The sequence below is a fragment of the Urocampus carinirostris genome, chromosome 10 (assembly GCF_059441175.1).
Source record: "Urocampus carinirostris isolate Australia breed hairy pipefish chromosome 10, RoL_Ucar_1.0, whole genome shotgun sequence".
NCBI classification, from domain to species: Eukaryota; Metazoa; Chordata; class Actinopteri; order Syngnathiformes; family Syngnathidae; genus Urocampus; species Urocampus carinirostris.
In genome coordinates, this window is record NC_142358.1 from 41,339,882 (window position 1) to 41,367,186 (window position 27,305).

Below are 27,305 nucleotides of genomic sequence, written 5' to 3' on the forward strand. Positions count from 1 at the left end.
AAAATACGGAACCTGTAGATATAATTTTAATGATTAAACCCTTATTTTCACACAAATTCGAAGGATTTACTATTTTTGGGATGAAAATAATATTTTTTAGCTTAGATTTTACACATTTTGCAACATCCATTGCAGCCTGGTCATCCTGGAAGGGGGATTACCTCATGTAAGGTCCCTTCTCAAGGCTTCTTCATTTTCCTCATGTTGAGGTTTTTGAGTTTTTCCTTGCCCTCATGTAGGTTTTAGATCAGGGGATGGTGTCATAATAGTCTGTGGTTTGCAATAATCTGTGGTCTGTGAAGCCCTTTGAGACTCCTTGTGATTAAAGGCCAAACAAATAAACATGACTTGACATTTTAGTCACAGGATTAACGGCATTTTTTCAGTCAGCATATTTTTAAAGCATCCCTCTTGATCGAATCAGTCATTATCCAGCTCCAAGTCGCAGAGCGAAACGGCCGCACTGTTCTTGTTCAGGTCCATTCTTTGCATCATTGCTGTTAGCAAAGGAAATCCATCCATTGCTTCTGTCTGGGACTGCTTTGGAAAGTCTTCTTTGTCCAATAGATAGTTTTGCTTTCGGATCACTGTGCCTCCGTTGAAGTTTTGAAGGCACCAGGAACATTGAGCTGCACCAGAGCAGATACATGTCTGAGGTCCTGCCCGATAGCCCGAAACCACTGCAGCCAGAACTGGACTCGGGTGGATCTGCTCAGCTCCGTCGTCTTGATGTTTCTGCAGTGCTGGGCTCTGCTTGCGATAACTCTCCAATTGTTTGAGAGATCCAGTGTCCTCTCCTATTGTTTTCCTGGTCGAGGATTCCAATCCAGGCCCAAGACCTACCCCAGAGTCTTTGCTCTCCATTAGAATGGGCCACACAGTCACTCCCATGCTCCCAAAACCGCTATCCTCTTGTCTCTTCTGAGGATTTGGTCCTGGTTTTTCCGTAGCGTTGGTTTCCATGCTGACGCCGCTGTCCAAACTGGTGCTGTCGTCCTGTTTCCTCAAAATGTTCTGAGGGTTTTCTGTGGAGTATTTCACTTCTGCTCTGCTGCCAGACAGGAACCAACCTTTGTCTGTGACTACTTCTATAGGCCCTTCTCCAAAAGTGAGTGGATGCCAGCCAGGAGCAGGGGATTTCTAGTGAAAGAGAAGAAAAAGTTAGCGACATTTTGTCGGGAACACCACCACCAATACATTTCACCTGAACTTTTCTAACCCTGACCCTGACCAGCACACCAGAGCCAAACAACAGACATTTCCTTCAGTAACAGTGATCACTCTATTCAGCTCTATAATAACAATTTGAACCCCCCAAGTGTTAATTTGTAATCAAAAGAATACAGTGAGGATCTCTGAATGATTCAATGTTGATCTAAATGACTAACGATGATAAACGGATCCACCTGTGTGTCATCAAGTCTCTGTATAGATGCACCTGAACTGTGATCGTCTCAGAGGTCTGTTTAAAGCGCAGAGAGCGTCATGAAGAACGAGGAACACACCGGGCAGGTCTGAGATACTGTTATGGAGAAGTTTAAAGCTGGATTTGGATACAAAAAGATTTCCCAAGCTTAAAACATCCCAAGGAACATTATATTGAAATGGAAGGAGTATCAGACCACTGCAAATCTACCGAGATCGGACTGTCCCCCTAAATTTTCGGCTCATACAAGGAGAAAACTGCTCAGAGATGCAGCCAAGAGGCCCATGATCACTCTGGATTTCAGTCAAGTGGAAAACGTCATTTTGAAAAGTGTCAACAGGAATCTTTAACCAGACCGATGGCCTCATCAGCATTCCTTCTAGAACAGCGGCCCAAAAGGGGGTCCCGGCTGGCCTTTGCCCCCTTGGACAATAGGGACAAAGAAGGCCAAACCCCAGGGCCATTGCCTTTCGGTGAGGAAGCGTGGCACACTCCAACCACGAGGCTTGGATTGCCCGGGGATCTTTCCCTCCCTCTCATTCGGCTGAAAGCAGCAGCCAATTAAGTTCTTGTTTTTCTTCAAGGGGTCCATGTGGAACCCTGCCCCCATGTGATGCTTTGTCTGGCTAAAGGTAACCCAAGAAAAATATTTCGCAATAAACCGTATTGTGCTAGGCATAAATAATATAATTCTGACACGCTAAGAAGTAATTCCTGATCATTGAAATTAGTTGATTATCTTAAAATTGGGCTTATCGATCAGTACTTTCAAAAGCTACAGAATTTATCCCGCTTTTTACCACCGCGCGTTATCTTATCTACAATGTGCTTTTTTTTTTGCCTTTTCAATAAATATTAGTTGTTAGAATCACACTACACTGCATTATTTATTTTTGTATCTAATTGATAAATCAATATCAATGGACTAGAAAATAGATAATTTCAAAGTTAAACAGAATATGTTGTGATAATTGCTTCTCTAAGAATAAAATGAGACTGTTTTTTGGGGATCAATTCTGATGCGGAATCTTGACCACCACCTGCTGGTCAATATGATAACCACCGAATTAGATTCTAAATCAAATATATAGAGTTTTATGGCAAAGACATGGTCGCTTGGCTCTTATTCAGTTTACGTACCAATGCCAGGGGCGTTTTGGATGGCCGGTTGAGATGAAAAATCAGACCGACGCCCATAAAGCTAGCAATAGCCAACACGCCCACAACAGTGAGGGAGGACACTGAAATGATGAACCATTCTGGAAAAATAATAACACACAAATATTTACTTATTACATTTGAGCACCCATTGTGTTTTAAAATGGACTGAGCGGTAAAAGCATCTTAGCTGGAAACTAGCTGGGACAATAGCAGGAAGACTTACCTGTACTGTTGGGAATTAAATATCAGAATGTACCATTTACCAAATTGTTCGAATGAGTTATCTGACTCCATTAACCAAACATAACCTTCATTCAGATTTATTTTCCCTAAAAGATTCACTAAGTGCACTCCATCGAAAACGGCCAAGTTAGTGTTGTTGGAGTCTCTGGGAAGCCCTCTTCTGAAGTCCTTTTGCTTTCTCCTATTCACCATCTTTTCCCCACATAATGGCGTGCCGACTCCTCCCATGGGCGTGCCAAGGAAGCCCATGGGAGGAGACATCTTTCTGTGATGAATACATTTTGAATCCCAAGAGTTCAAGATTTCCAATTATATTTAGCATGACGTATTTCAGTGACTGGTAAAAGATTTTACACATTTGACTATAAAGGATTTCATACGATTAACTCAGTTTAACGCAATGAAGATTTTCACGGAGTGGGCTTTAGTTCAATGTACAAGGTCAGGGCAGGCTGTTCGAAATGCATAATATTTTGTCTAGGGAATTTTGATAACAGGAGTCGTGGATTTCCTGACGCAGGACGGCAGGCGATGTTGTTTTGGGAAGCCAGACATTAAGGCGCTGTGTTGTGAAATCGTTGGGCACAAACAACGATTGGCACGCCCATGGGAGGAGCCGAGACGCCATCTTGCAGGGAGACGTTATTGTGGAAACAGCCCGATCAATTTGCCCCACATTATATAACACATAATACTTGAAAAACAAGGAGTCGTGGCATAAGACGGAGAGTTCGTTTATTGAGCCTCGTCCACAGAAATCTCGAAGTCTCTCGATCGTCTTCAGAGAAAATTGGCTTTTTATACCCTAATACAAGATCTATTTTTGCTCGTCCCCCTTGCACGTGTTTATACACGCCACAAGACAGGACGTTTTGTAATCTTTATGTAACTTCCAAGAACTGCTTGGGGTCGGCTTCCAAGAAATGTTTTGGGTCGGTTTGACCTGGCATGCTCCCTGCCCAGAAATCTTGGCAGGACGAACGTCAGTCTTTCGTCCAAGGCGATTATTAATAATAATATTTGCTGACATTTACACTCGAGATAAACAGACTGGAATTTCCCTTTTAATGCGTTCCTTATGCAAGCCGACTCCGAACAATCCACAACAACGTGGGCCAATAAGAGAAAGCTGAAGGACTTCTTCTGTTAGGGAAAATAAAAATGTCGGCTTTCCGGGTCATTTTTCCCCCAAGAAACCAGCACGCATAAATTGCTGGGTGAATGTAGGTTGGTTAATGGAGTCAGATAGCTAATTCGAACAATTTGGTAAACGCTACATTTTGATAATTAATTCCCAAAACTGGTGACGTATTTGCTTCTGAACATCCCGACGGTCCGCCCACTTTAAGGGGTTTTTATATCGTGGAGCCCACCTTGCTCTGGAAGCTTCAGGCATTGTTGCGGGGATAACTTGCTTCTAGACAAAGCACCGTTTCCCTTCACCATGATGCTGACGCAGTATTCCGCACCCCATCGGAGAGAAGTGAAGGTTTTTGAATCCATGCCGTCCGTCATGTACGTTATTATCTTCTGTGGGATTACAAAATAGGTCAACACATCTGTTTTTTTGAGACAGTCCGTGTAGTTTTCCCTTTACAACTTACGTGGCCTTCAGCTTTGTCATCCTTGCTTTTTTCCTCTAGGTGCATGATGTAAGTCACCCCAAAGGGAAAAAGCTTTCTGAGGATCGGTTTTTCATGAACGCTGATTGTTATGGTGGTGGAGGTAGCGTATAAGGTGAAGGACGGAGGTTGCAGGTTGCCTGGGACAAACGAAAATATAAATGAATAAAATGATTAAAAAATGTCTTTCTTAACGGAAATCATTCACTCAGTGCTGTCAATTAACAAAATATTATTTATTTTTGCATTTGTAAGATATATTTCCCTAACACCAACATCATACATTTTACAACATAAAAATGTCTATCTATCTACCAAAGCCATATCCTCCTAGTGCAGGGGTCGGCAACCTATGACTCAGCACGGCAAAATAATAATGATTATTTTTTTAAATGCGCATTTTTACCTGAAATTTAGACATTTCCAGTTGCGCACCGTGTTGTTTAGAGGCTTTACGGTAGCGCCCCCCTCTGCTTCGTGTGCCAGTGTGTGTTTGCGCAGCGCCTCGCAGAGGAGGGATCTGTGTTTTAACCCAGCCAATGAAACACACGCGCGCGATAAATGAACGAATCATGGCGGCTCCTGGAGCGAAAACATCTCGTTCTTTTCAGCCAGAGTGGACGGATGACTGGGGCTTTGTGCAAAAAAATGACCGTGCTGTTGGTGCAAGTGTTAAACATCAATACGAGACGAAACCTGAACATGAATTCCTGGACCCTGGCTATTTCAGCTGAAAATGAAAATCTCCATTCTGATCCCTGTTTATCAGTCCCTAGCCCACACTCTTGCATCCATTAAACCAACCGACCTCACATCCAGAGCACGCTTCACTCTATTTATCCGTCCTTATTTGGGCCTTCCTCTCATTCTATGTTCCACCACTTCTGCACTACCTACGTTTTTAGTGAAATAGTCTTCATCTATTCTTTCCATATGTCAAAACATTTTCATCAACCCTCTCAGCAAGCTCTCTCACCACAATAGTTCTCCTTATTTCCTCAAATGTAAGAAAAACAATATACGCTTCGGCGTTACCATCCACGAGTACTTCCGCAAACAATGGACGCAAAACTATACATACAGTATATGAGGACCTCAAACTACAGGGACTCAAAGTAGCCAAACTGCATTTCTTATCCTTTTCTGCCTAGGCTTGTTCAAGGTTTTTAGTCTTTACATTTGCAAATGACAAACTACAAGAGTGTTACTCACTCGCATTTGGGAGGAATTTCTTCACCGCCCACACCGACGTGTTGTTTCCGTCAAACGTCTGAACTCTGACCTTATAGGCGGCGCTATACTCTCGTACCAGTCCGCTTAGGTCGCAGAAGGTATTCGTGATCCCGGTGCAGCTTAAGACTGAGGCCCATTCACCGGCAAACCTGATCACAAAAATCATCAAAAAGCGGCGTTATTATGAAACAGGGGCAGGGAAACTTTATGACCCTGAGACCCATCATAGCATTTTTTTTTTGTGAGAGAGGCATTACATATATTTTAAGACAAACTTCAGCAAAACAAAAGCACATTTTTATGATTAATATTTTATTTTCATATTGTTGTGGATTAACTGCGAGTCGGCTTGATGGAAGATATCTGGATGTTATGAAACAATATTGATACATGAAATACCATGGGTTGACTGAGTCAAGTCAGGGCGGGGAAAAAAACACGGTCAATTCCAAGAAAGAATACTGTCAGTTCGAGAAAAACATAATCACTAGAACACAGTATAAAAAAGCTGACCGTCTCCCAGACGGACTTGAACGTGGCTAGTATGTTGATGAATGTGTTGAATAAATAACGTTCCCTCTCTGTCATATTTCGGCTCTGTTTATGTTTTGGGGCGACGCCCAATGATGTCCTCTCCAAAACTGTGTGACGTTAGATGATTTGATCAAATTTATGAAAGAATGCCAGAGCCTGTATCCCATATCAACAAATACTGTATACCACTTTAAACGTGTCTCCCTCGAGCAGTTACTTAAGATCGTTGAGGCTCATTTTGAGTTTTTTTTTTGTAAATAATGGTTTCAAAACAAGGTGCAAGCAGAGACCTTTTGTAAATATGTCATGAAACATTGCAAAGGAGGATACCTTCAGCGCAAACAGCACTTAGCAGAGAGAAGTGAGTACAAGTAATAAACTAAAAAAATGAATGTGAGCAACATGTGGAGAGGCCTCTAGACATCCATACCGCAAGAATCAACCTGAATCAACAATTTTTAGTCAACAATGAACTACAATCAAAAACAATTTGATACGGACAGCTAGCATACCATTCATCAATGAAATCTAATTGCAGAAAACATCAAAACTTGAAATAACAGCAACAAGGCAGAAGGCTACTTGAAGACAAGTGCAACAGAAATAATAGCTGATTTGGTCACAGTTATTACTGGTTTTCCGTGCTTTGCTATGTATGCAGTGAGCAATGTGATAACTTGCTTCACTGGTGGTGTTTTTAGCAGTGAGAAAGGTTTTTAGGGCCTGTGTTTGTTTGCTGGACAGAGCGTGTTTTAATGTCTACGCCTTGTCAGACTCATCCTTGAATTCATGTTCATGTTTCGTCTCGTCATGACATTTAACACTTGATGTGCGAGGTACAACGCTCTCGAGGCATAACAAACAGCACAGTCATTTTTTGCACAAGCCCCCAGTCGTCAGTCAAAGAACAAGATTTTTTCGCTGAAGGAGCTGTCATTATTCATTAATTTATTTATTGGGTGCCGATGTTTCTGTAGATGAGTCAAAACACGGATTTCTCTTCTGCGAGTCGATGTGCAGACACACACACTCGCACACGGAGCAGAAGAGGAGGGGCGCTACCGTAAAGCCTCTAAACAACACAGTGTGCAACTGAAAATGTCTAGATTCCAGGTAAAAATGCGCATTTATTTAAAATAATCATTATTATTTTGCGTGCCAGCAGTGGCTTTAGGTTGCCGACCCCTGATATAAAGGATTCTTTAGTGATGTGGAGTCAAAACGGGGTCTGTTTGTGTGACACCTTGACTCTTAACTAGTTGAAACTGTGCCCTTTATATACTGGACCAAACCGCGTCGCTTTTATGATTGATGCCCGCCTCATATTCTGTATTTTCCTGTCTTTTTCCGACTGCCCGCCTGGTGGTGATACGAAGGAGAAGGACGATTTGGAGATGAGTCAGCGAACCAGCGTTTGACCTGAAGCATGTGAATGCCTGCATGGACCAGCTGGCAGAGATAGGAAACTGCGTCATGGCCGTCATAGACTTTCTGGACTAGTTTACAGGCTGGGGGCGTCGCTGCTGTCATGCACTTTCCGGACAAATTTTCAACATGTTACCTAGTGTTTACTATGTTTGTGTACTGTAATGTTAAATAATATTCACCCTGGTCATCCTGGAAGGGGGATACCACTTGTGAGGTCCCTTTCTCAAGGTTTCTCTTTTTCCTCACGCTGAGGTTTTGAGTTGTTCCTTTCCCGCATGTTGGTTTAAGATCAGATCATTGTGTCATTGTAATCCTGTGCAGTCCTTTGAGACATTTTTGTGATGAAGAGGCGTCATAAATAAATGGGACTTGACTTGACTAAAGCACACACCAAACACAACTCTGGGCTGTCAAAATTTGAAATGCTGGAGAAGAAATGTTGGGGAACTAGAACTTTATCTCCGAGCCAAATGCCCACATGAAAATAGGTTCCTGACCCTTCTTACAGAAAATAAGATAAGAAATAATACATACTTTGCCATCTGCACATTGTACTGGATTTCAGATGTAGTGTTTGGAAGCTTCTTCCAAAGGACGAGAACTTCGCCATCCACAATGTTCACAGAAAGCTCTTCAATGGGAGGAACCCCCAATCCTAAAACAAAGTAGGAATTGGAAATACATTGTGATTTTTTTTAACAATAAATGTGTATGTATGACGATATCAGACCTCGTAAAAATGTCAAATGACAGGATATGATACGTACGCAAACAAACACAAGAACATGGTGTCTTTGAATCACAGAGAAAAGGAAATGTAGCTTTTAGATTCCCAATGTAGTAACAGGGTAGACCACTCTGAAAAGTTGCCTGCCCAGCCATAAAGTTGCCTGCCCAATTTTTCACAAATTGAAACACAATAAGACAACTCATCGCAATGTTTGCGTTGCGTCGTCTGCTACAAGCCACGTGAACTCTTCTTTCCACCATGCTTTTCATGTACGTTTACGTTTTGTAGCATCATATATTTTGTTAGCTTCTTTTGAATGTTTCTTCTGGGGCTGAGATTTTGACTTGATCCCTAACCACTTCTCCATTTTTCTTGTGTTCTCTCTGAGTCTACTTTGGAAATCGATATGCAAATGCACGAACTTATAAGGCCCCGGGAAAGTCCGGAAGCATGAAGTTATTCGATGCGGGCTTCTGATTGGCTGCAGAGTATGCAAATTGCCAAACAAACTGAAATTCTGAAATTTCCAAACCGAACGAAGACTTTGAAATCGGAATGAAGCAAATGTTTGATATGAAAAAATAAAAAATAAATAAGTTGTCGGTGTAAATTAAAAAAGTCCCAGCCTGGCACAAGAGGTCCAAGATTTTATTCTAGCGGTCGCTCTTCCCCAAAAATCATCATTTATTTTGATTCTTTTTCCCATACCAACATAGTTCCAGCACAGGACAGGTCACTCAATGACAATATGTAATCATAGAAGTTCTAAGGAAGAAAAACTCAATTACCTGATACACCATGGACAATTGAAAGAATGACAAAATGGATAAAGAGTCTCATGATGCTTAAAGTTATTCCTGGTGCTTCCGCAAATTCAATTCTAAAGTGTCATTATCCAATGGTTTGATTTAGTCCTTATTCCATGAGAAGTCCAGAGAATTAGAACAGTTAGAAACCCTCCAAGATGTAAGAGATGAAGAGAAGGGAGCTGTGTTTTTGATAACGTGAATGGAAACGGCCCTCCTCTCCGTCACATGACTCATTTCCGAGCGTGACATCACTTCTGTTCAGATCTGTTCTTCCTCTTTCGCTTTTCCCTCTAGTTGCATCGAATCTAGAGAAGTACGTATGACGTAAAGTACTTCTACTACACAAAACTTGGGGACTCCCCCAGTTTGTCCGGTTTCTATTGATGAGTTTCATGACCTGCATTTATTTGTCCACAAGGACTTGAGCAGTATCAGAAGTGTTTATCTTTTTGGCCTGAACGGTCTTAAATCACAGATCCCAAACCTTTTTGAAGCCGAGAGCTACGTTTTTGTCACTGATTAGTAAAAAGGGCTTTCAGTTTGATATGCACTTCTATTAATATTGATATGTGTGTTCTGTTTTAATATTGAGATACTTGTTGAAGTTATATACAGTGGAACCTCGGTTCTCGACCATAATCCGTTCCAGAACCCGGTTCGAAAACCGATTTGTTCGATCACCGAAATCATTTTTCCCATTAAAAATAATGTAAATCGTTTTAATCTGTTCCAACACCCTGAATGTTTACCTTGAATGTTTAACGTAAACATAAAGCTAACCTAGGCTAATCGTACGTCCGCGTTATCGTAATCTTCCGTACGAAAGATTACGCTAACATGAACGTGTAAAAATAAAAAAAAGGATAAAGAAAAGAATTATGAATAGGATTTTTTTACCTTTGTGGTGGTCAGCAGAAAACGCAGGTGGACGGTGGGGAAAGGAAAATCATCAAAAGTTTTTCAACCTCTTCCCAAACTTGCGGCCGTTGCTTGCTTATAGCACTCAGTCCCTTAGCCACATCACTAGATTTCACAGCCTCCTTATTCTTTAGTATCGTACTGATCGTAGATTTAGCCATGGTGTATTCCCTAGCAAGATCAGACACTCGCACACCTCCTTCATATTTTGCCATTGTTTCTTTCTTAAATGCAATAGTTGTACGCACTACTTTTCTTTTTTCACCTGTAGCAACTTTGCTGCTTGCACTGACTTTCTTTGGAGGCATAATTAGGGGCTAACACACTTAGTACACCTATATTAAAAGCGAAAGCAAAAGGAAGCACACCCGCACGCAATAACAGTTGGTCACGAAAAGAGCAATCTCCACCCGTACGCCGCTCAGCATGGCACCCTAGCGTACGCACTCACGCATCACCGGCGTTCGAACTCCGATTTTTTTGACCGAACAGCGAAGAATTTTTTGAAATTTTTGGTCGGACTCCGATTTGTTCGAACTGAGAGGCGTTCGAAAACCGAGGTTCCACTGTACTATGGATTTACGTACATACCGGTCACAATGACGATTTTAAAAATCGGCAAAACTAAGATGATGATATCTGCATCAATTCGAGTTAATGTCCCACCTCCCACAAATACTTCATAAAACATAATAGTGTTACAGGCCTCATCCTGAGTAACCTTGTCCCAGAAGTTCGTCTAATTTTATAGGGTAAAGAAGAGACCAGAGTCCTGTTTTTTGTTCTCAATGGCAGCTAATAATGTTTTTTTTATTTTAATTTAACAGAACATTGCATTTTTCATCGTGCTCGCTGGTGATTACAAAATCAAGACTTAATCAAATTCACAATACAGGATTCAAAAAACATTCGTTTTTACTCCACATAAAACGTCCTTTTACGACACTTTACGACAATATCGCCACCCTGAACATGTACACACATACGTGTCAAGTAATATTTTTTTAATTATTATTAGTGTAAACATTAGCTAACACACATAAACAGAACTTATATTAAACTTTATTTCGTTTCTTAACCAAATCCAAATACATTTTCAGGAGCTATACGTAACAAAATGAACGCCAGACCGCCATCTTGTTTTCTACAAAAACACGAAAATACTTTTCTTTACCTGGCGATTTTCACGATAAAACTTAACTGACACATTCAGTAAATGTTTATCAATCCTTATGACTAAATAGTAGTTGTGTAAAAACGCTTTACTAACCTGTTTTTACATGTCTTGCGTTCCCAAATGGCAGCTGATAATTGTTGGGAAGATATCATAACGCAGCGTACCACTCACGGGCGATAAGTTCCCCCTAGTGGACAGATTTGCGACGTGCACTCTCAAATACATCAATTAAAAAAAGGCTCAAAGCACAAGGTTTAATAATTGGCCGTTAGGTGGCACTGTGATTTCCGGTCTGAGCGAAAGACAGCAATTGACGGCAGGATACCGGAAAAACATGGCGCCGATCCAAGAAGGAATTCCACAGTGAAAAATATGTTTTTCGAACTAATATATTGTTTAATCACTAAAATATTGATATGACAGTTCATGTATTTTTGATAAGTACTAAAAATAAAGTTTTTTTTTCTCACTGTTTTTTGTTTTCTTTTAAATATCCTCTTGACACTGACTTTTGGAATTGTATATATTTTTCAACAAGTTTCATTTAAAGTATTAAGATTTTAATGCAGTTGTTTGTAATTTGTATAACTCATAAAATGTTTTAATAGACTCTTCTTGATTTTGACAAACTTTTTACGTTTTTATATTTGTAGGGCAGTTAGTAAAGAGTGCCACTAGAGGGCGCGCTTTCACTGTCTACAGTAATCCCTTGGTTATCGCGGTTAATGGTGACCAAAACCACCCGCGAAAAGTGAAAATCCGCGAAGTAGCGACGCCCATTCAAAAATGCTTAAAAAAATACATATATTATTTTATTATTATTATTTTTCAGACCCGCGAAGCTCTGAACCTGTGAACGTGGAACCACGAAGTAGCAAGGTCCCACTGTATACCTTTTTGATTTTACTTTCGCAATCAAAGCAGAATTAAAGACAAAAAAGAAAGAACTGTATGTAGAAAAAGCAGGAAAATGAGCCAAATTTGAACTCATTTTAATTTTTGGGGGATTTTTTTCGAAGCAGAGTGAATTTAATCTTTCAATTTTAGAGATTGCGGATCCTTTTCTGAATGTGTCGGCATCATTTTCACGCAATTTTTAAAACATTTTCTTAACCTATTGCGTGGTCTTTAGAGTCAGACTACCAAGAAACAGTGCAATGGCAACAATTTCAAGCATTTCCATGCACTTTAACCAAAATTCAAGCATTTTCCTGATCTTAAACATTAAAATTCACTCACCAGCTTTATTTTTTCAATTTTTTTAGGATGTATTTTTAATTGAGAAGACAGTTCTGGTATAGAAATTTCAAAATAAAATACATAGATAACTTGACAGTGTGATTGAAAAAAACAAAAAAAATCTTCTAGCACTGTAAAAATGGCACCTTAAATTTCTTTCTCTCAATTTGTTTTCTTTTTGGGTAGTCTGTTGTTGTGTTATGCAGGGGTGTCAACTCATTTTTTGTCTGGCATGTGGCTGCCAGACAAAATCTCATAGGGGCCAAAGTGGTAGATTAAAAAGAAAAGAAGAGGGAAAAAAACAAGAGGAGAAAGGAGTGAAAAAACAGAGTGTGTGAGAAAGAAGCGAGAGAAAAAAGAAGAGTGCCAAAAGGAGAAAAAAGGAGAGTGAGAATAAAGAAGAGGGAGACAGACAAAAAAAGGAGAGAGAGGAAAGCAAGATACAGAAGAGATAAAAAAGGAAAGAAGAGAGAGCAAAAAAATGGAGGAGAAAAAAGCGATACAGAAGAGATAAAAAAGGAGCGAGAGAAAGAAAACAGATAGAAAAATGAAAGAGAACGAGAGTGAGGAAAGAGATACAGAAGGATACAAAAGGAGCGAGAGGGAAATATGAGAGGGATGAAAAAAAAGAGATCCAGAAGACAAAAAAAGGAAAGAAAGAACAGATATAGACAAGAGAGAAAGAGGGAGAGGGAGAAAAGGAGAAAAGAATAGGGAGTTATTAATTATTATAGATTCAATATTTTTTTCTCCCTCTCTTTATTCTATCTCTCCTCCTCTCTCTCTTTTTTCTCCCTCTCTTTATACTAACTCTCCTTCTCTTTTTTCTCCCTCTCTTAATTCTCCCCCCACTCACTCTTTTTTCTCTCTCCTCCTCTCCCTCTTTTTTCTCCCTCTCTTTATTCTGTCTCCTCTTCCCTCTCTTTTTCCTCCCTCTTTGTTCTGTCTCCCCTTCCCTCTCTTTTTTCTCCCTCCCTTTATTCTATCCTCCTCTCCCTCTCTTTATTCTGTCTCCCCTTCCCTCTTTTTCCTCCCTCTCTTTATTTTGTCTCCCCTCTCTTTTTTCTCCCTCTCTTTATTCTATCTCCCCTTCCCTCTCTTTATTCTCTCTTTCTCCTCTTCCCTCTCTCTCCCCCTTCTCTCTCCCTAACTCTCTCTCCTCTGTCTATCTCCATTCTATCTCTCTTGCTCTCCAACTCTCTCCTCTTTTTTTTATCTTTAATCAACTCGTCAAGCCCCCTTGAGATTTCGACCAGCATGTGACAAGTTCAAATCCCTTATTCCCCCAAAAAGACTACAGTAGTTAGCCAACAATTCATCTTAGTGGCTAAACCCCAAGAGGGAGAAATTCAGGCCCCTCCTAGTGGAAACTCCAGTGACACTGTATATTAACCAAAAATCCATAAAGGTGAGACAAATGTCCAACGTGTCGCTAGCAGCAAGACAAAAAAAAGTGCATCGACCGGTAGAATCCCTCCCATAAACATTTCATGTCCACGCTTTCTCTTTGGCAGTCGGGAGTCGGCTTCCTGGTGACATCTCGGTGGAAGAAGATGGAGAAATCCAGAAGCTTTAAGGCCTGACGTGCTGAGAGAGGGGAACAAATCAGGTCATGAAGGTAAAGTCCTCACAAATCTTGACTGAACTGACATCATTTGCACCTACGGTGGCTTGCAAAACTGTTTGGCCCCTGTGATCTGTGATAAATGGGTCAAAAAAACCATCGTAGGAGAAACATGCTCAGATCATGATACTTGCACCACCATGCTTCACAGTCTTCAATGTGTATTAAGATTTGAATTCACAGTTTGGGGGTCATCTCACACATGTTCTGTGGCCCCTTGGACCAAAGAGGACCATTTAAAAGTCTGTAATATTTTTTTTTATTTTAAATTTACAAATTATTGGTTACTCACAGTACAAATAAAGAAGATCTGATATGATAAATACAGTGGCTTGCGAAAGTATTTGGCCCCCCTGAACTTTGTGACCATTTGCCACATTTCAGACTCGAAACATCAAGATTTAAAACTGAAATTTCTTGTCAAGCATCAACAATAAGCGGGACACAATGAAGTGGAACACACTTTATTGGATATTTTAAACTTTTTTAACAAATAAAAAACGAAAAAGTGTGCAAAATGATTCAGCCCCATTACTTTCAGTGCAGCAAACTCTGTCCAGAAGTTCACTGAGGATCTCTGAATGATTCAATGTTGATCTAAATGACTAACGATGATAAATGGAATCAGCCTGTGTGTCATCAAGTCTCTGTATAAAGCAGGGGTGTCAAACTCATTTTAACTTAAGGGCCACACGATAGAACAAACATTCTGTCGGGGGCCAGACGACTAGATTAAAGAGAAAGAAAAAGAGAGATGAGGAAATAAGAGAAAGAGGGAGGGAAAAGGAGAGAGGGCGGGACAAAGAAAGAAAAAGAGAGAGAGGGAGAGAGCGTGAGAAACAAAAGATAAAAAGTCCTGTGAGAGAGGGGAAAAAGAAAGGGAGAGGAAGAAAGAAATCCAAAGAGAAATAGAAAGACAGAAGGAGAGAAAAAAGAAAAGAAAGTGCGAAAGGTATGAAGAGAGAAAGAGAAAAGAGAGAAAAGGAAAAAAGGAAGTTAGAGGAAAAGAGGTTAAAAGACACAGAGAGAGAAAGAGACAAAGAGCAACAAAGGAAGAGAAAAAGAGAGACACAGAGTGAAAGAGACAGAGAAAGACTGGGAAAAAGGGTGGAAATGAAAGAGAGAGAGAGAGAGAGAGAGAGAGAAATACAAGTACAGTGTCTTTGTTCGAGGCACCTGGCTTTGGCAACATCAAGTTGACATATTTTAACCTGCAGCTTGTTTATCTCTTGCACTTCTCTGAGTGTTGCCTCGCGGGCTGGATTCAATCCCTTAGCGGGCCTGATCTTGCCCGCGGGCCGCCTGTTTGACACCTGTGGCTTAGAACATATCCAAACATCCCACTATCCTCTCACAACACCTCTCCACTCACTCCTAGCAGTTCTAAACATTAGGATCGCAAAACCCTACCTTTTTTGGAAATACAAAATACTTTTGGGTTTGTACAGTCAACAGCAGACACGACCATTTTTGGGGGACACACCTGTTGAACTTTTGGACTTCAGAGTGTTCCTATTGTTAAGGCTAGGTCTCGTTTCTGAGAATCTACTGCAACAATGAAAAAACAGGGATACCCTAGACTGCTACGGCACTGAATCTGGAGCAGCTTTGAATTTGATGTCAATTGAAACTGAAGGAATTCCATCAATAACAAAGATGCCACGGTGCCATTCTTACCTGCATGTTGGTGTAGATCCAAGGGAGAAATCTGCTCACCCTGGTATAGACACCCGGCTTGTTTACTCGAGCGCATCCCGCACCCCAGCTGGTGATGCCCACCAGGTACCACACCTTGTCCACTTGACACACCAGGGGTCCGCCGCTGTCCCCCTAGGAAACGGTGAGAATTTGAATAGAATATGAAATGAAATTTTTTCCCAATAGCGGCCTTGCAGCCATGTAAGGCGCTAACCTGCTTATTGGGGGTATTAGGGGTTCAGTGTCTTACCCAAGGACACTTCGACATGTAACACGGGCGAGCCGGGATTCGAAGTGGGATCCCTTGATCCCAAGACGAGCGCTCTACCTCCTGAGCTACTGCCGCCCCGTAGAGTAGAATAGAGTAGAATAGAAGGGCAGCACGGCGGCGCAGTAATTAGCACGTGTGCGGCACAGTTCTAAGGTCTTGGGAACCTCCTGTGTGGGTTCAAATCCAGCTACCAGCCTACCTGTGCGGAGTTTGTATGTTCTCCCCCACATTCCAAAGACATGCATTTCAGGTAGATTGGCCGGTCCAAATTGTCCCTAGGTGTGAATGAGCGAGAGCGAGTTGTCTGTCCCTGTGTGCCCTGCGACTGGCTGGCAACCAGTTGAGGGTGTCCCCTGCCCACTGCCCGGAGATGGCTGGGATGGGCTCCAGCCCCCCCGCGACCCTACTGAGGATAAGTGGTGCAGCTAATGAGATGAGATGAGAATAGAATAGACTATACCTTGATTGTCATTGTTACAAAATGGGTTGAACATATTGGACGTGGCACTCCAGATTCACACATTCACAGTGAGGATAAAAGAAAACAAAGAAGATAAAGGAACAAATAAGATAAGGTTATAATTTAACCAATATAAAGGAACAAAGATAAAGGTTATAATTTACACAATAGAATAATCGATTATCGAACGCAACGGATGTCTATGGTGGTTCCCAGGGTAAATAAGGGTGTACTTCTTTTCAGTAACTGGGAAACGGAACTCATTATTTTTTTCCGTCGTTATGACCCAAAAGCGGTGCGTTATTTTGGCTGAAGAACGACAACGGTGGCGTGCCGAGTTGTTTATGTCGCTTCATATCGTGTCACTGTTCAAAATACGGACAAACACGAAGTGAGATGGCGATTAAAAATGCAGTGTTTACTGATGTGCCGAAAGAAAAGGCTGATAAGGGCTGTGTTGTGTTGTTGGCGGACGAAACGGCTTTTTGAGCCGACTCTTGGAAGTGAACGAGGGAAGCCGGCTCCCCTCCAAGCAACAGCTGGTTTTGTGTCTTTTGTTTTTGTAGATTTATAAATACTTGTATATTAAAATGTAAAGTTTATTCTTTTACCGCCCTTTTCTCTTTTTGTTACTGTATTTTTTTCCTCTTTTTTTCAATTTTATTTATTAAACTCACTTTATATTCTTTACTGCTGAGTGTTGGATTACATTGTTTACAGTTTATATTTGTGGCACTTGAAGTGTGGGATGTATCTGTTGCCGTTACTTTCCCTGGTAACTAATTACTTTTAATATAGAGTAATTCAGTTTCTGTCAGGACCAGAACGAAGACAGGACCCACTTGCGTGCGTTTCTCTTAGTTTTATTAGAAAGAAGGGAAAGGGTAACATATACAATTTGTAGACCTTGGATCGTGGGGAGCAGGTTACTCAGACGCGGAAGTGGTATTTCCGTGGCGAGCGAAGGCATTGTCGAAAGCGGGGAAAAAACGGATCGATGGCCGGGACGGGGGAGCAAAAACGTAGTCAAGTTCAGAAAAGGGGTCGGAGCCGGGAATCAAACAACAATCAGGACAGGAGAGAGTCGGGGTCAAAGGCTTGCCTAGCGTGAGCTGAGGTTCGCAGACGGACTGACAACGGGCGACAGGAAGCCGGGGGTTTAAAAAGAGACAAGCAGCCAATCAGCGTTTGAGGTAGTTCGTGCCAAAGGAACTACCTCAGGTGCCTCGCGTCAGTAATCATGACAGTTTCTCAGTTACTTTTGAAGGATTTTATACATTTGACTATAAAGGATTTTATACGATTGAATACAAGTTACATTTATTGAGTTTAATGCAAGATATTCACTGACTGGGCTGTAGTTCAATGACAGGTCACGCTGTTCCAAATGCAGAATATTTTGACTAGGGAATTTTGATAACAGGACTCTGACGGAGGACGGTAGGCGAAGTTTTGAGAACAAGGCCCTGATGAGGTAGAAACGCTCGGCGTTGTTTTGAGAAGCCCCACGTTGGGCTTCCTTGGCACGCCCATGTGAGGAGCCGGCACACCATCTTGCGGGGAGATGTGGGCCAATAAGGAGAGAGCTAAAGGACTTCAGAAAAAGGCTTCCCAGAGACTCCAACGACACTAATTCGGCCATTTTCGATGGAGTACACTTAGTGAAAATGTCGGCCTTCTTGTTCATCTTTTCCGTCAAGAAACGAGCGCGCATCCATTGTTGGGTGAATGTAGGTTGTGTTTGGTTAATGCAGTCAGATAATTAATTAGAATAATTTGGTAAACGGTACGTTTTAATATTAATCCCCAACACTTTTTGGAAGAATTAGCGAGTAACTATAGTTACTTTTTGAAAATAACGTGCCCAACACTGCTCGCAATTGGCAGTAAAGACATTTATGGTCATTGGCAGCAAACAATCAAATAGGTGCTTCATTTTCATAAAAAATGGCCACGTGACAAATGGGAATCTGCCCAGCAACTCACCTGGCATGAATCTCGGCCTCCCTCCAAGTGTCCGGCGCAGATCATGTCATCGGTAACAGCGCCCCCGTACACCGGACGACTGTTGCACTCCGACGTACTGATGATGTTAACAGTAACTTCCATCAGATCGTTGGCAGCCGCTTCTGAACTCATGAAAAAATGACATGGTGTATTGTCAGTAGCTCAGGAGGTAGAGCTTTTGTCTTGGTACCAAGAGGTCACAGGTTCGAGTCCCGAGTTAAGTGTCCTTGGGCAAAGACACCAAACCCCTAATGTCCCTAATATGGCCTTGCATGGCTGACTCTGCTATTGTGGTGCGAGTGTGTGTGTGAATGGGTAAAGTGTGGAGTGTATTGTAAAGGGTGTTGTGGTTTATTGTAGTCGAGCTTGACATAATGAGAAAACATTAGCTTATGAAACGGGAAATTCCAGGCTTGTTTCTCCCAAGTGTAAATGTCAGCGAATGTTATTATTAATGACCTTGGGCTGCGAAGTCAACATTTTTGGCGTAGAACATGCGGTCAAACCGACCCAAACAAGTTCTTGGAAATTGTGTAACCGTGGAAAATCGAAAGAGGATGAAAACATTCTGTCTGGTAGCGTGCATTTTGAGATAAACACGTGCGTCATCGCGAGGGGGACTGCTAAGTAATACGAGATGTTGTCTGGGGATATAAATAGCCGATTGTCTCTTAGACGAATGAGATCTCTGTTTTGTACGCTGACGAAGATAAATAAACGAGCTCTCCCTCTCCCGCCAAGACTTCTCCTTGCATCTTGTTTCACATATTTTGGGGCGAGGCAATAAGGTCTGCTCCGAAAAGGGCCCTGGAGGTCATCAGTGACTAACAATGTTGGAAATAATCCCGTTACGTTTTCAGTCATAGGGTATCTATGAGCCACCCCTTTTGTCACTAACTTTCAACCCTGCGGCATATTGCAATGAAGAGGCTAATTTATGCTTTTTTTCTAATGGCCACCAGGGGCGCCAGAGCAGTAAAGGTAAGAGTGAGAGAGTTAGAATATATGTGTCCAGGAAGACGCTATTTTTATGTAACTTTTTGTTTTGTTCATTAATAAAGCTAGCATGAACAGACCTTTGTCATGGAAAAGGTGCCAATCGAAAAGGGGAGCGCTAACTACCATATTGGGAATCATTTTTTAAAGGGGAGTTTTGGAGCGAAATGGAAGGAGTACTACAAAGAATGTCCAATGAAGGAGACATGCTTTTAGGCGGATTTTTTTCCATCTGTGGGCATCATCGTGTGTTTTGGAGTCAATATTTTACACGGTTGGATTCTATGGATTGTCTTGGATATATTTACGCCGGCTTTATGGTTTTCAAGTATCTTGTTTCAGACCGATCGTTCAGACCCATCCATGATTTTTGAGTGTGAGAAAAAGCAAACTAGTAGGGTGTTCAAATACTTATTTGCAGCTGTATTACACAAATAAATTGCTAAAAAAATAATGCATTGTGATTTCTGGATTTTTCTTTTTAGTTTAGCTCTCTCACAGTGGACATGTACCTACGATGAAAATTTGAGACCCCTCCATGACTTCTGAGTGTGAGACAAACCAAAATAGCAGGGTGTTCAAATACTTATTTGCACCTGTATCACACAAAAAAAATGTTAAAAAATTATGCATTGTGATTTCTGGATTTTTCTTTTTAGTTTAGCTCTCTCATATTGAACATGCACCTACGATGAAAATTTCAGACACCTCCATGGTTTCGAAGTGGGAGAAAAAGCAAAATAGCACGATGTTCAAATACTTATTTGCAGCTGTATTACACAAATTGTTAAAAAAACATCATGCATTGCGATTTCTGGATTTTTCTTTTTAGTTTATCTCTCTCATACGATGATTTTCTTCACTGTAAGCTCTTGGCAGGCTTCTACTTTTTGAACTCGTTTTTTTAGTCTCTCTCATTCTCTAGCTCCTTCCTATATTTATTTTTACTTTTACTTATATATATATGTACATTTATTTTCAAATTTTGTATGAATAATTTCAATTTCAGAATTTTTGGTGTACTGTGAAAACAACCATAATCCTTTTTAAAAAAAAATCACAAATCATATGAGGATATAAATAATGTGTTTTACTTTGCATATTTGAAAATGTTTGGAAGAAACTCCATTTAAAAACCACCCACCATTATCCAATGTATGTATATTAGCTCAAATGCACTGGTGATACTAAACACACAAGGTTAAGCGAGAGAAAATGAAGACAGGTTGCTCCTGCATGCTCCAGTTTAACTCCATTCTCACAACTGTTTCACTCCAGATAAGAGAGGAAAAGTCCAAGCTTACCCGAACCTTCCTCGGTCAAACCGAAGCCCGTTGTCCAGCAGGTGGTGCTGGCGGGGAATTTCTGCGCATGAAGCGGCAGGCACGCCGGCCGAACAGCATCTTGGGGGAGGAATAACAGTTACAATTATATTCACTCGTAGCAGAAAACAAAGAAAACTGAAACGGCATGGATTCAATTTGAATTTTGTTTAAACATCTCTATATATCTTATATATAAACTGCAGTCGTGAACCACAGTTTTAAAGTGCAATGCCTTTGTTCGAAGTGCAATACCCCCGTTTTGGAGTGCAATATCCTGGTCGAGTGTGAAGGATTTTATACATTTGAATATAAAGGATTTTATACATTTATATATTTGACCATAAAGGATTTTATATGATTGACTCATAATGCAATGTACAAAGGGTGTTCTAAATGCATAATATTTTGTCTAGGAAATTTTCATAACAGGACGCGTGAGTGTGCTGACACAGGATGTTCCAGACATCAAGACACTCGTCCATGAGATTGTGAAGCCCACGTTGGGCTTCCTTGGCACGCCCATGGGAGGAGCCGGCACACCATTATGCAGGGAGAAGATGGCCAATAGGAGAAAGCTAAAGGATTTTAAAAAAAAAGGCTTCCCACGGACGTCAACGTCACTAATTCGGCCGTTTTAGATGGAGTACACTGATTGTTAGGGTTAGCGCGTGTGCGGCACAGTTCTGAGGTCATGAGATCGAACCTTCTTGTGCGAAGTTTCCATGTTCTCCCTGTGCTTGCGTGGCTTTTCTCCAGGCACTCCGGTTTCCTCCCACATACCAAAAACATGCATGTCAGGTTAATTGGGCGGTCCAAATTGTCCCTAGGTGTGAATGATCAAGCGAATTGTCTGCCCCTGGGATGGGCTCCAGCACCCCCGCGACCCTACTGAGGATAAGCGGTGCAGATAATGGATGGCTGGATGGATAGTTTTCACTTTAGATGCCCTAGACCTAATTCTAAAAGAGTAATGCAGAAGTTATTTTATTTTCAGAAGAAGTATTTTAAAAAGACACAGAGTGAAAAAGAACAACAAGGAACAGAGAAATTGAAAAAGAAAGTTGGTGACTGTTACAGTTTGAAGTGCAATGTTCTGGTTGTGTACAGTTTTTACTTTAGACGCTCTTGACTTAAAATCTTAGACAGTTTTGCAGAAAAGTTCTTTACTTCATTTAAATGTTTACTGTTAAAGAGTTTCACACTGTACTCCATAACTCCATGCAATATCTCGATTGTGTATGGTTCTTATGTCATATGTAAATACCCTATATGAGAGGTGAACATCCATCCATCCATTATCTGCACCGCTTATCCTCAGTAGGGTCACGGGGGTGCTGGAGCCCATCCCAGGGACAGACAACTCAATCGCTCATTCACACCTAGGGGCAATTTGAACCGGCCAATGAACCTGACATGCATGTTTTTGGAATGTGGGAGGAAACCGGAGTGCACTGAGGAAACCCACGCAAGCACGGGGAGAACATGCAAACTCCACACAGGAAGTTCGATCTCATGACCTCAGAACTGTGCTGCACACGCGCTAACCACTGCACCAACTGGGCTGCAACCGTAATCTGGTTGTAGAAGTTGAAAAATGATACAGGTGATTCGGATTTAGTCACCTACCGTCAAAATCAAGCGGAGCTCCCAGTTTGAGCAGTGCGATGTCTTGATCGTTGGTCCCGTTGTTGTAGTTCTCGTTCAAGATGATTTTCTCCACCGCCAGAGGTGAGGGCAAATTGTCCAGAGAGAGAACGCCGGCGTACACTCGCCAGGAACCCGGCAGGAGCGATGAGGGGACGCTCCTGTAGGATGACGTGGTTAGGTCCTTTGCTGGAAGTATTCGTAACGAACGCAAAAGCGAGGAACGGCGTTCGATCAAATGTTTAAAGCGAAAAACTCGCCGAAACGTCTAAAGTGCCGAAGGTCGGTTGTCAAAACCTTAAAAGCGACAAACGCCGTTTTTTTAAGACCTTAAAAGCAACAAACACACATATTCTATAGCCTATCCGTGTCTGAAATAAGGTCTGCCCGGACGCCCGGGGCGTGCATCTGTTACGTCGGGCGTACAACTTACGCAACGTCTCTGCCCGGGTGGCCGACAACTTTTTCAAGGAAAAAAAAAAAAAAAAAAGTTTTTTTCTAATGCAACGTTTGCTCAGTTCCAATTTCAAAATCTTTGTTCGGTTCGGATATTTCGGTTCGTTTGGCAAGTTGCATAGTCGGCAGCCAATCAGAAGCCTGTATCGAATAACCAAGTGCTTCCGGACTTTCCCGAGCATTATAAGGTCGCGCCTTTGCATATCATTTTCCAAAGTAGACGCACAGAAAACACAAGAAAAATGGATAAGTGGTTAATAATCGAGCCAGAAGAAAGATTCAAAAGAAGCTGACAAAATCGATGACGCTACAAAACGTAAACGTACATTAAAAGCATCGTGGAAAGAGGAGTTCACGTGGCTTGTAGCGGACGACGCAACGCAAACATCGCATGAATGAAGATGAGTAAATGCAGGCACACACTGATGCTTTATTCCGATTTCGACATCTTCGTTCAGTTTGGAAATTTCGGTTCGTTTAGCCATTTGCATACTCGGCAGCCAATCAGAAGCCTGCATCGAATAACTAAGTGCTTTCGGACTTTCCCGAGCGTTATAAGGTCGCGCATTTGCATATCATTTTCCAAAGTAGACGAACGGAGAACACAAGAAAAAGGGATAAGTGGTTAGGAATCAAGCCAGAAGAAAGATTCAAAAGAAGCTAACAATGACGCTACAAAACGTAAACGTACATTAAAAGCATCATGGAAAGAGGAGTTCACGTGGCTTGTAGCAGACGACGCAACGCAAACATCACATGAATGAAGATGAGTCAGTACAGGGACATACTGAAAACAGCGATGTCATAAACATGCAATGAATGTTATAGATTCATAATAAACTTCATTTTAAATGAATGATTAAATGATTTGCATTTATATAGCGCTTTTCAAGTCAATGACTTCCCAAAGCGCTTTACAATGTGCTCCACATTTCCCATTAGCGGCCTTGTATTGCAGCCATGTAAGACGCTAACCTGCTTATTGGGGGTATTAGGGGTTCAGTGTCTTACCCAAGGACACTACGACATGTAACACGGACGAGCCGGGATTCGAACTGGGATCCCTTGATCCCAAGACGAGCGCTCTTGTTCGGTTATATATTGTGATGATCAATCTTTAATACGGTTTTTTTTTGGTGTTTGTCCTTGCCCTCATGTAGGTTTTAGATCAAGAGATGGTGTCATAATAGTCTGTAGTTTGTAATAGTATGTGGTCTTTGCAAACCTTTGAGACTGTCCCTTCTCAAGGTTTCTTCATTTTCCTCATGCTGAGGTTTTTGAGTTTTTCCTTGCCCCCATGCAGGTTTAGATCAGGGGATGGTGTCATAATAGTCTGTGGTCTGTGCAGCCCCTTTGAGACTTTGTGTTTAAGGGCATCACAAGTAAACATGACTTGACTTCAGAGGATGGTGTCATAATAGTCTGGTTTGCAATAATCCGTGGTCAATGCAGCCCTTTGAGACTCTTTGTGATTAATGGCATCACAAATAAACATGATTTGAGGTTATTGAGTTTTCCCTTGCCCTCATGTAGGTTTTAGATCAGGGGATGGTGTCATAATAGTCTGTGGTCTGTACAGCCCTTTGACTCTTTGTGATTAATAGCATTAATATTAATATTATTGCAAACCACAGACTATTATGACACCATCCCCTGATCTAAAACCTACATAAGGGCAAGGGAAAACCTCAAAAACCTCAACGTGAGGAAAATGAAGAAACCTTCGGAGTCAAGTCCTGTTTATTTTCTGACCCCCTTAATCACAAAGAGTCTCAAAGGGCTGCACAGACCACATATTATTGCAAACCACAGACTATGATTCCACCATCCCCTGATCTAAAACCTACATGAGGGCAAGGAAAAACTTAAAAACCTCAGCATGAGGAAAATGAAGAAACCTTGACAAGGGACAGTCTCAAAGGGTTGCACAGACCACAGACTATTATGACAGCAACCCCTGATCTAAAACCTACATGAGGGCAAGGAAGACTCAAAAACCTGAACATAAGGATGACAAGGCTGTAATGGAAGTTGCAATAACAATAACACACAGATATGGTCAACATAAACGCTTTCCCCGAAACTGAATCACTTTTCAAAACCTGAAAACACAACCTTAAATCCAGCGTTTTCAAGGATTTCAAGCACCCATTCACCTGGGGAAGCAGTGAGCGGCCGTCAGGACGAAGTCGGGAGCGATGAGGACACCTCCGCAAACGTGCCTCCCTTGAAAGTGAAGAGACAACTGCCAGGGCCACTGTCCCGCCTCCGCAACGCTGCCCCCTACGATGCGAGATGTGGACTGCTGCTTGCCGCATTCTGGGGAGAAACAATTCGAGAACTTTTCTGAAAACAGACGCGGGGTTCGTTCGTTCCTTTTTCTTTTTCATTTCTTCCTCATGCCATGAGGCTCTTTAACTCCACCCGGGGGAGTAAAAGCCTACATGAAACCCCACCCCCCCATTTGCACATTACCCTAGTTTTATTACAGTTTGTATTTTCCGTAGCACGAATTAAATACTTTATATCAACATGTTATATTGGGTATTTTTGTATTCTATATCTTTTATTTTATTATTTTATTTTCCAACACAAGGATACTGTTGGAAGTGTGAATTTCCCGACGGGGATGAATAAAGTATCTATCATCCATCTATCTATCTATCTTGACATCTATCTAAACATCTACCTATCTATCTATGTATCTAGACATCTATCTAGACATCTATCTATCTATTTAGACATCTATCTATCTATCTATCTATCTATCTATCTATCTATCTATCTAGACATCTATTTATTTAGACATCTATCTATCTAGACATCCATCTATCTATTTAGACATCTATCTATCTAGATATCTATCCATCTATCTAGACATCTATCTATCTAGACATCTATCTAGACATCTATCTATCTATTTAGACATCTATCTATCTAGATATCTATCCATCTATCTAGACATCTATCTATCTATTTAGACATCTATCTATCTATCTAGACATCTATTTATTTAGACATCTATCTATCTAGACATCCATCTATCTATTTAGACATCTATCTATCTAGATATCTATCCATCTATCTAGACATCTATCTATCTAGACATCTATCTAGACATCTATCTATCTATTTAGACATCTATCTATCTAGACATCCATCTATCTATCTAGACATCTATCCATCTATCTAGACATCTAGAGATCAATCTATCTATATCTATCTAGACATCTAGAGATCTATCTATCTAGACATCTATCTAGACATCTAGAGATCTATCTATTTAGACATCTATCTATCTAGACATCTATCTATTTAGACATCTATCTAGACATCTATCTATATATATCTAGACATCTAGAGCTCTATCTGTTTAGACATCTATCTATCTATTTAGACATCTATCCATCTATCTAGACATCTATCTATCTTGACATCTAGACTTCTCTCTAGAAATCTAGACCACTATCTATCTATTTAGACATCCATCTAGCCTTCCTTCTATCTATTTAGACATCTATCTATCTATCTATTTCGACATTTATATATCTCGACATCTATCCATCTATCTAGACATCTATCTATATATAGACATCTAGAGATCTATCTATTTAGACATCTATCTATCTATCTAGACATCTATCTATCTATATCTATCTAGACATCTAGATATCTATTTATTTAGACATTTATCTATCTAGACATTTATCCATCTATCTAGACATCTATCTATCTCTCTATATCTAGACATCTAGAGATCTATCAATCCAGACATCTATCTATCTATCTTTTCATGGCCAGGTTTCGGCACTTACAAGGCCAATTTTTCAATTCGAATCCAGCGCTGATCAAAATAACATTTTTTTTTTACTTTGATGACAAAGATAAAGTTGCTATCTTGCTGCTAGCCCCTACTTTTTGCTTTTCCTATCTATGATCTTTGTGTGTGAATGGGATGCTATAAACTGGGGCAGTGCTTTTCAATTATGTTCTGTCATGCCCCTCCCTCAGAAGAAGAACTCCACCCCTACCTCCCCTTCTCTCTCCCAAGTAGTCTTCCTCATCCGGGTTAATTATTTTCTGGCTGGACTTTGAACATTCTGATTCCTCCACTAACTACCCTTTCTTTCACCTCCATTGTTTACAAATTTTAAAAACAGGGGTCATTCCTTCTAGGGAAGTGTTTTATTATTTTCAGTCACGCCCCCACCACAGAAGAAGAAATGCTCTCACCCCCCAAACTCCAGTCACTTCAGAGTCTACTCCACTTTGTATCTACCCTTCGTACTCCATGCTTCAACTCT

The 27,305-nt window shown here is 41.0% G+C and overlaps 2 protein-coding genes across 3 annotated transcripts in view; both read right to left on the minus strand.

Moving 5' to 3' along the window:
* Positions 1-230: 230 nt before the first annotated feature.
* il10ra (interleukin 10 receptor, alpha) lies at positions 231-11,572 on the minus strand. 2 transcript variants are annotated; one of them, XM_088346178.1, is made up of 7 exons: positions 11,375-11,572; positions 8,182-8,302; positions 5,665-5,834; positions 4,435-4,592; positions 4,204-4,360; positions 2,567-2,685; positions 231-1,140 (listed from the first exon to the last, which is right to left on the minus strand). In XM_088346178.1, the coding sequence occupies exons 2-7, from the start codon at positions 8,187-8,189 to the stop codon at positions 421-423; spliced, it is 1,332 nt and encodes a 443-aa protein (XP_088202304.1). In that variant the 5' UTR covers positions 8,190-8,302; positions 11,375-11,572; the 3' UTR covers positions 231-420. The 2 variants fall into 2 exon arrangements, with proteins under 2 accessions (XP_088202304.1, XP_088202303.1); XM_088346177.1 differs by lacking the exon at positions 11,375-11,572 and adding an exon at positions 9,166-9,245.
* Positions 11,573-13,488: 1,916 nt separating this feature from the next.
* Positions 13,489-27,305, minus strand: part of tmprss13a (transmembrane serine protease 13a) — a 39,588-nt gene continuing 25,771 nt past the window's right edge. Inside the window, exons 10-15 of the mRNA XM_088344938.1 lie at positions 25,158-25,320; positions 22,528-22,706; positions 20,881-20,979; positions 18,560-18,702; positions 15,822-15,974; positions 13,489-14,107 (exon numbers count right to left, since the gene is read on the minus strand). Of these exons, the coding sequence (XP_088201064.1) occupies positions 14,093-14,107; positions 15,822-15,974; positions 18,560-18,702; positions 20,881-20,979; positions 22,528-22,706; positions 25,158-25,320 (752 nt within the window). The 3' untranslated portion in view covers positions 13,489-14,092. The remainder of the gene's footprint in view (positions 14,108-15,821; positions 15,975-18,559; positions 18,703-20,880; positions 20,980-22,527; positions 22,707-25,157; positions 25,321-27,305) is intronic.

Excerpts from the sequence above, each read along its gene's own strand:
- il10ra (XM_088346177.1), bottom strand. The coding sequence starts at position 9,217 with ATGAGACTCTTTATCCATTTTGTCATTCTTTCAATTGTCCATGGTGTA. Across the intron at positions 2,686-4,203 it reads CCTGAAGCTTCCAGAGCAAG|AATGGTTCATCATTTCAGTG; the intron begins GTGGGCTCCACG and ends TTATTTTTCCAG. Across the intron at positions 1,141-2,566 it reads CCAAAACGCCCCTGGCATTG|AAATCCCCTGCTCCTGGCTG; the intron begins GTACGTAAACTG and ends CTCTTTCACTAG.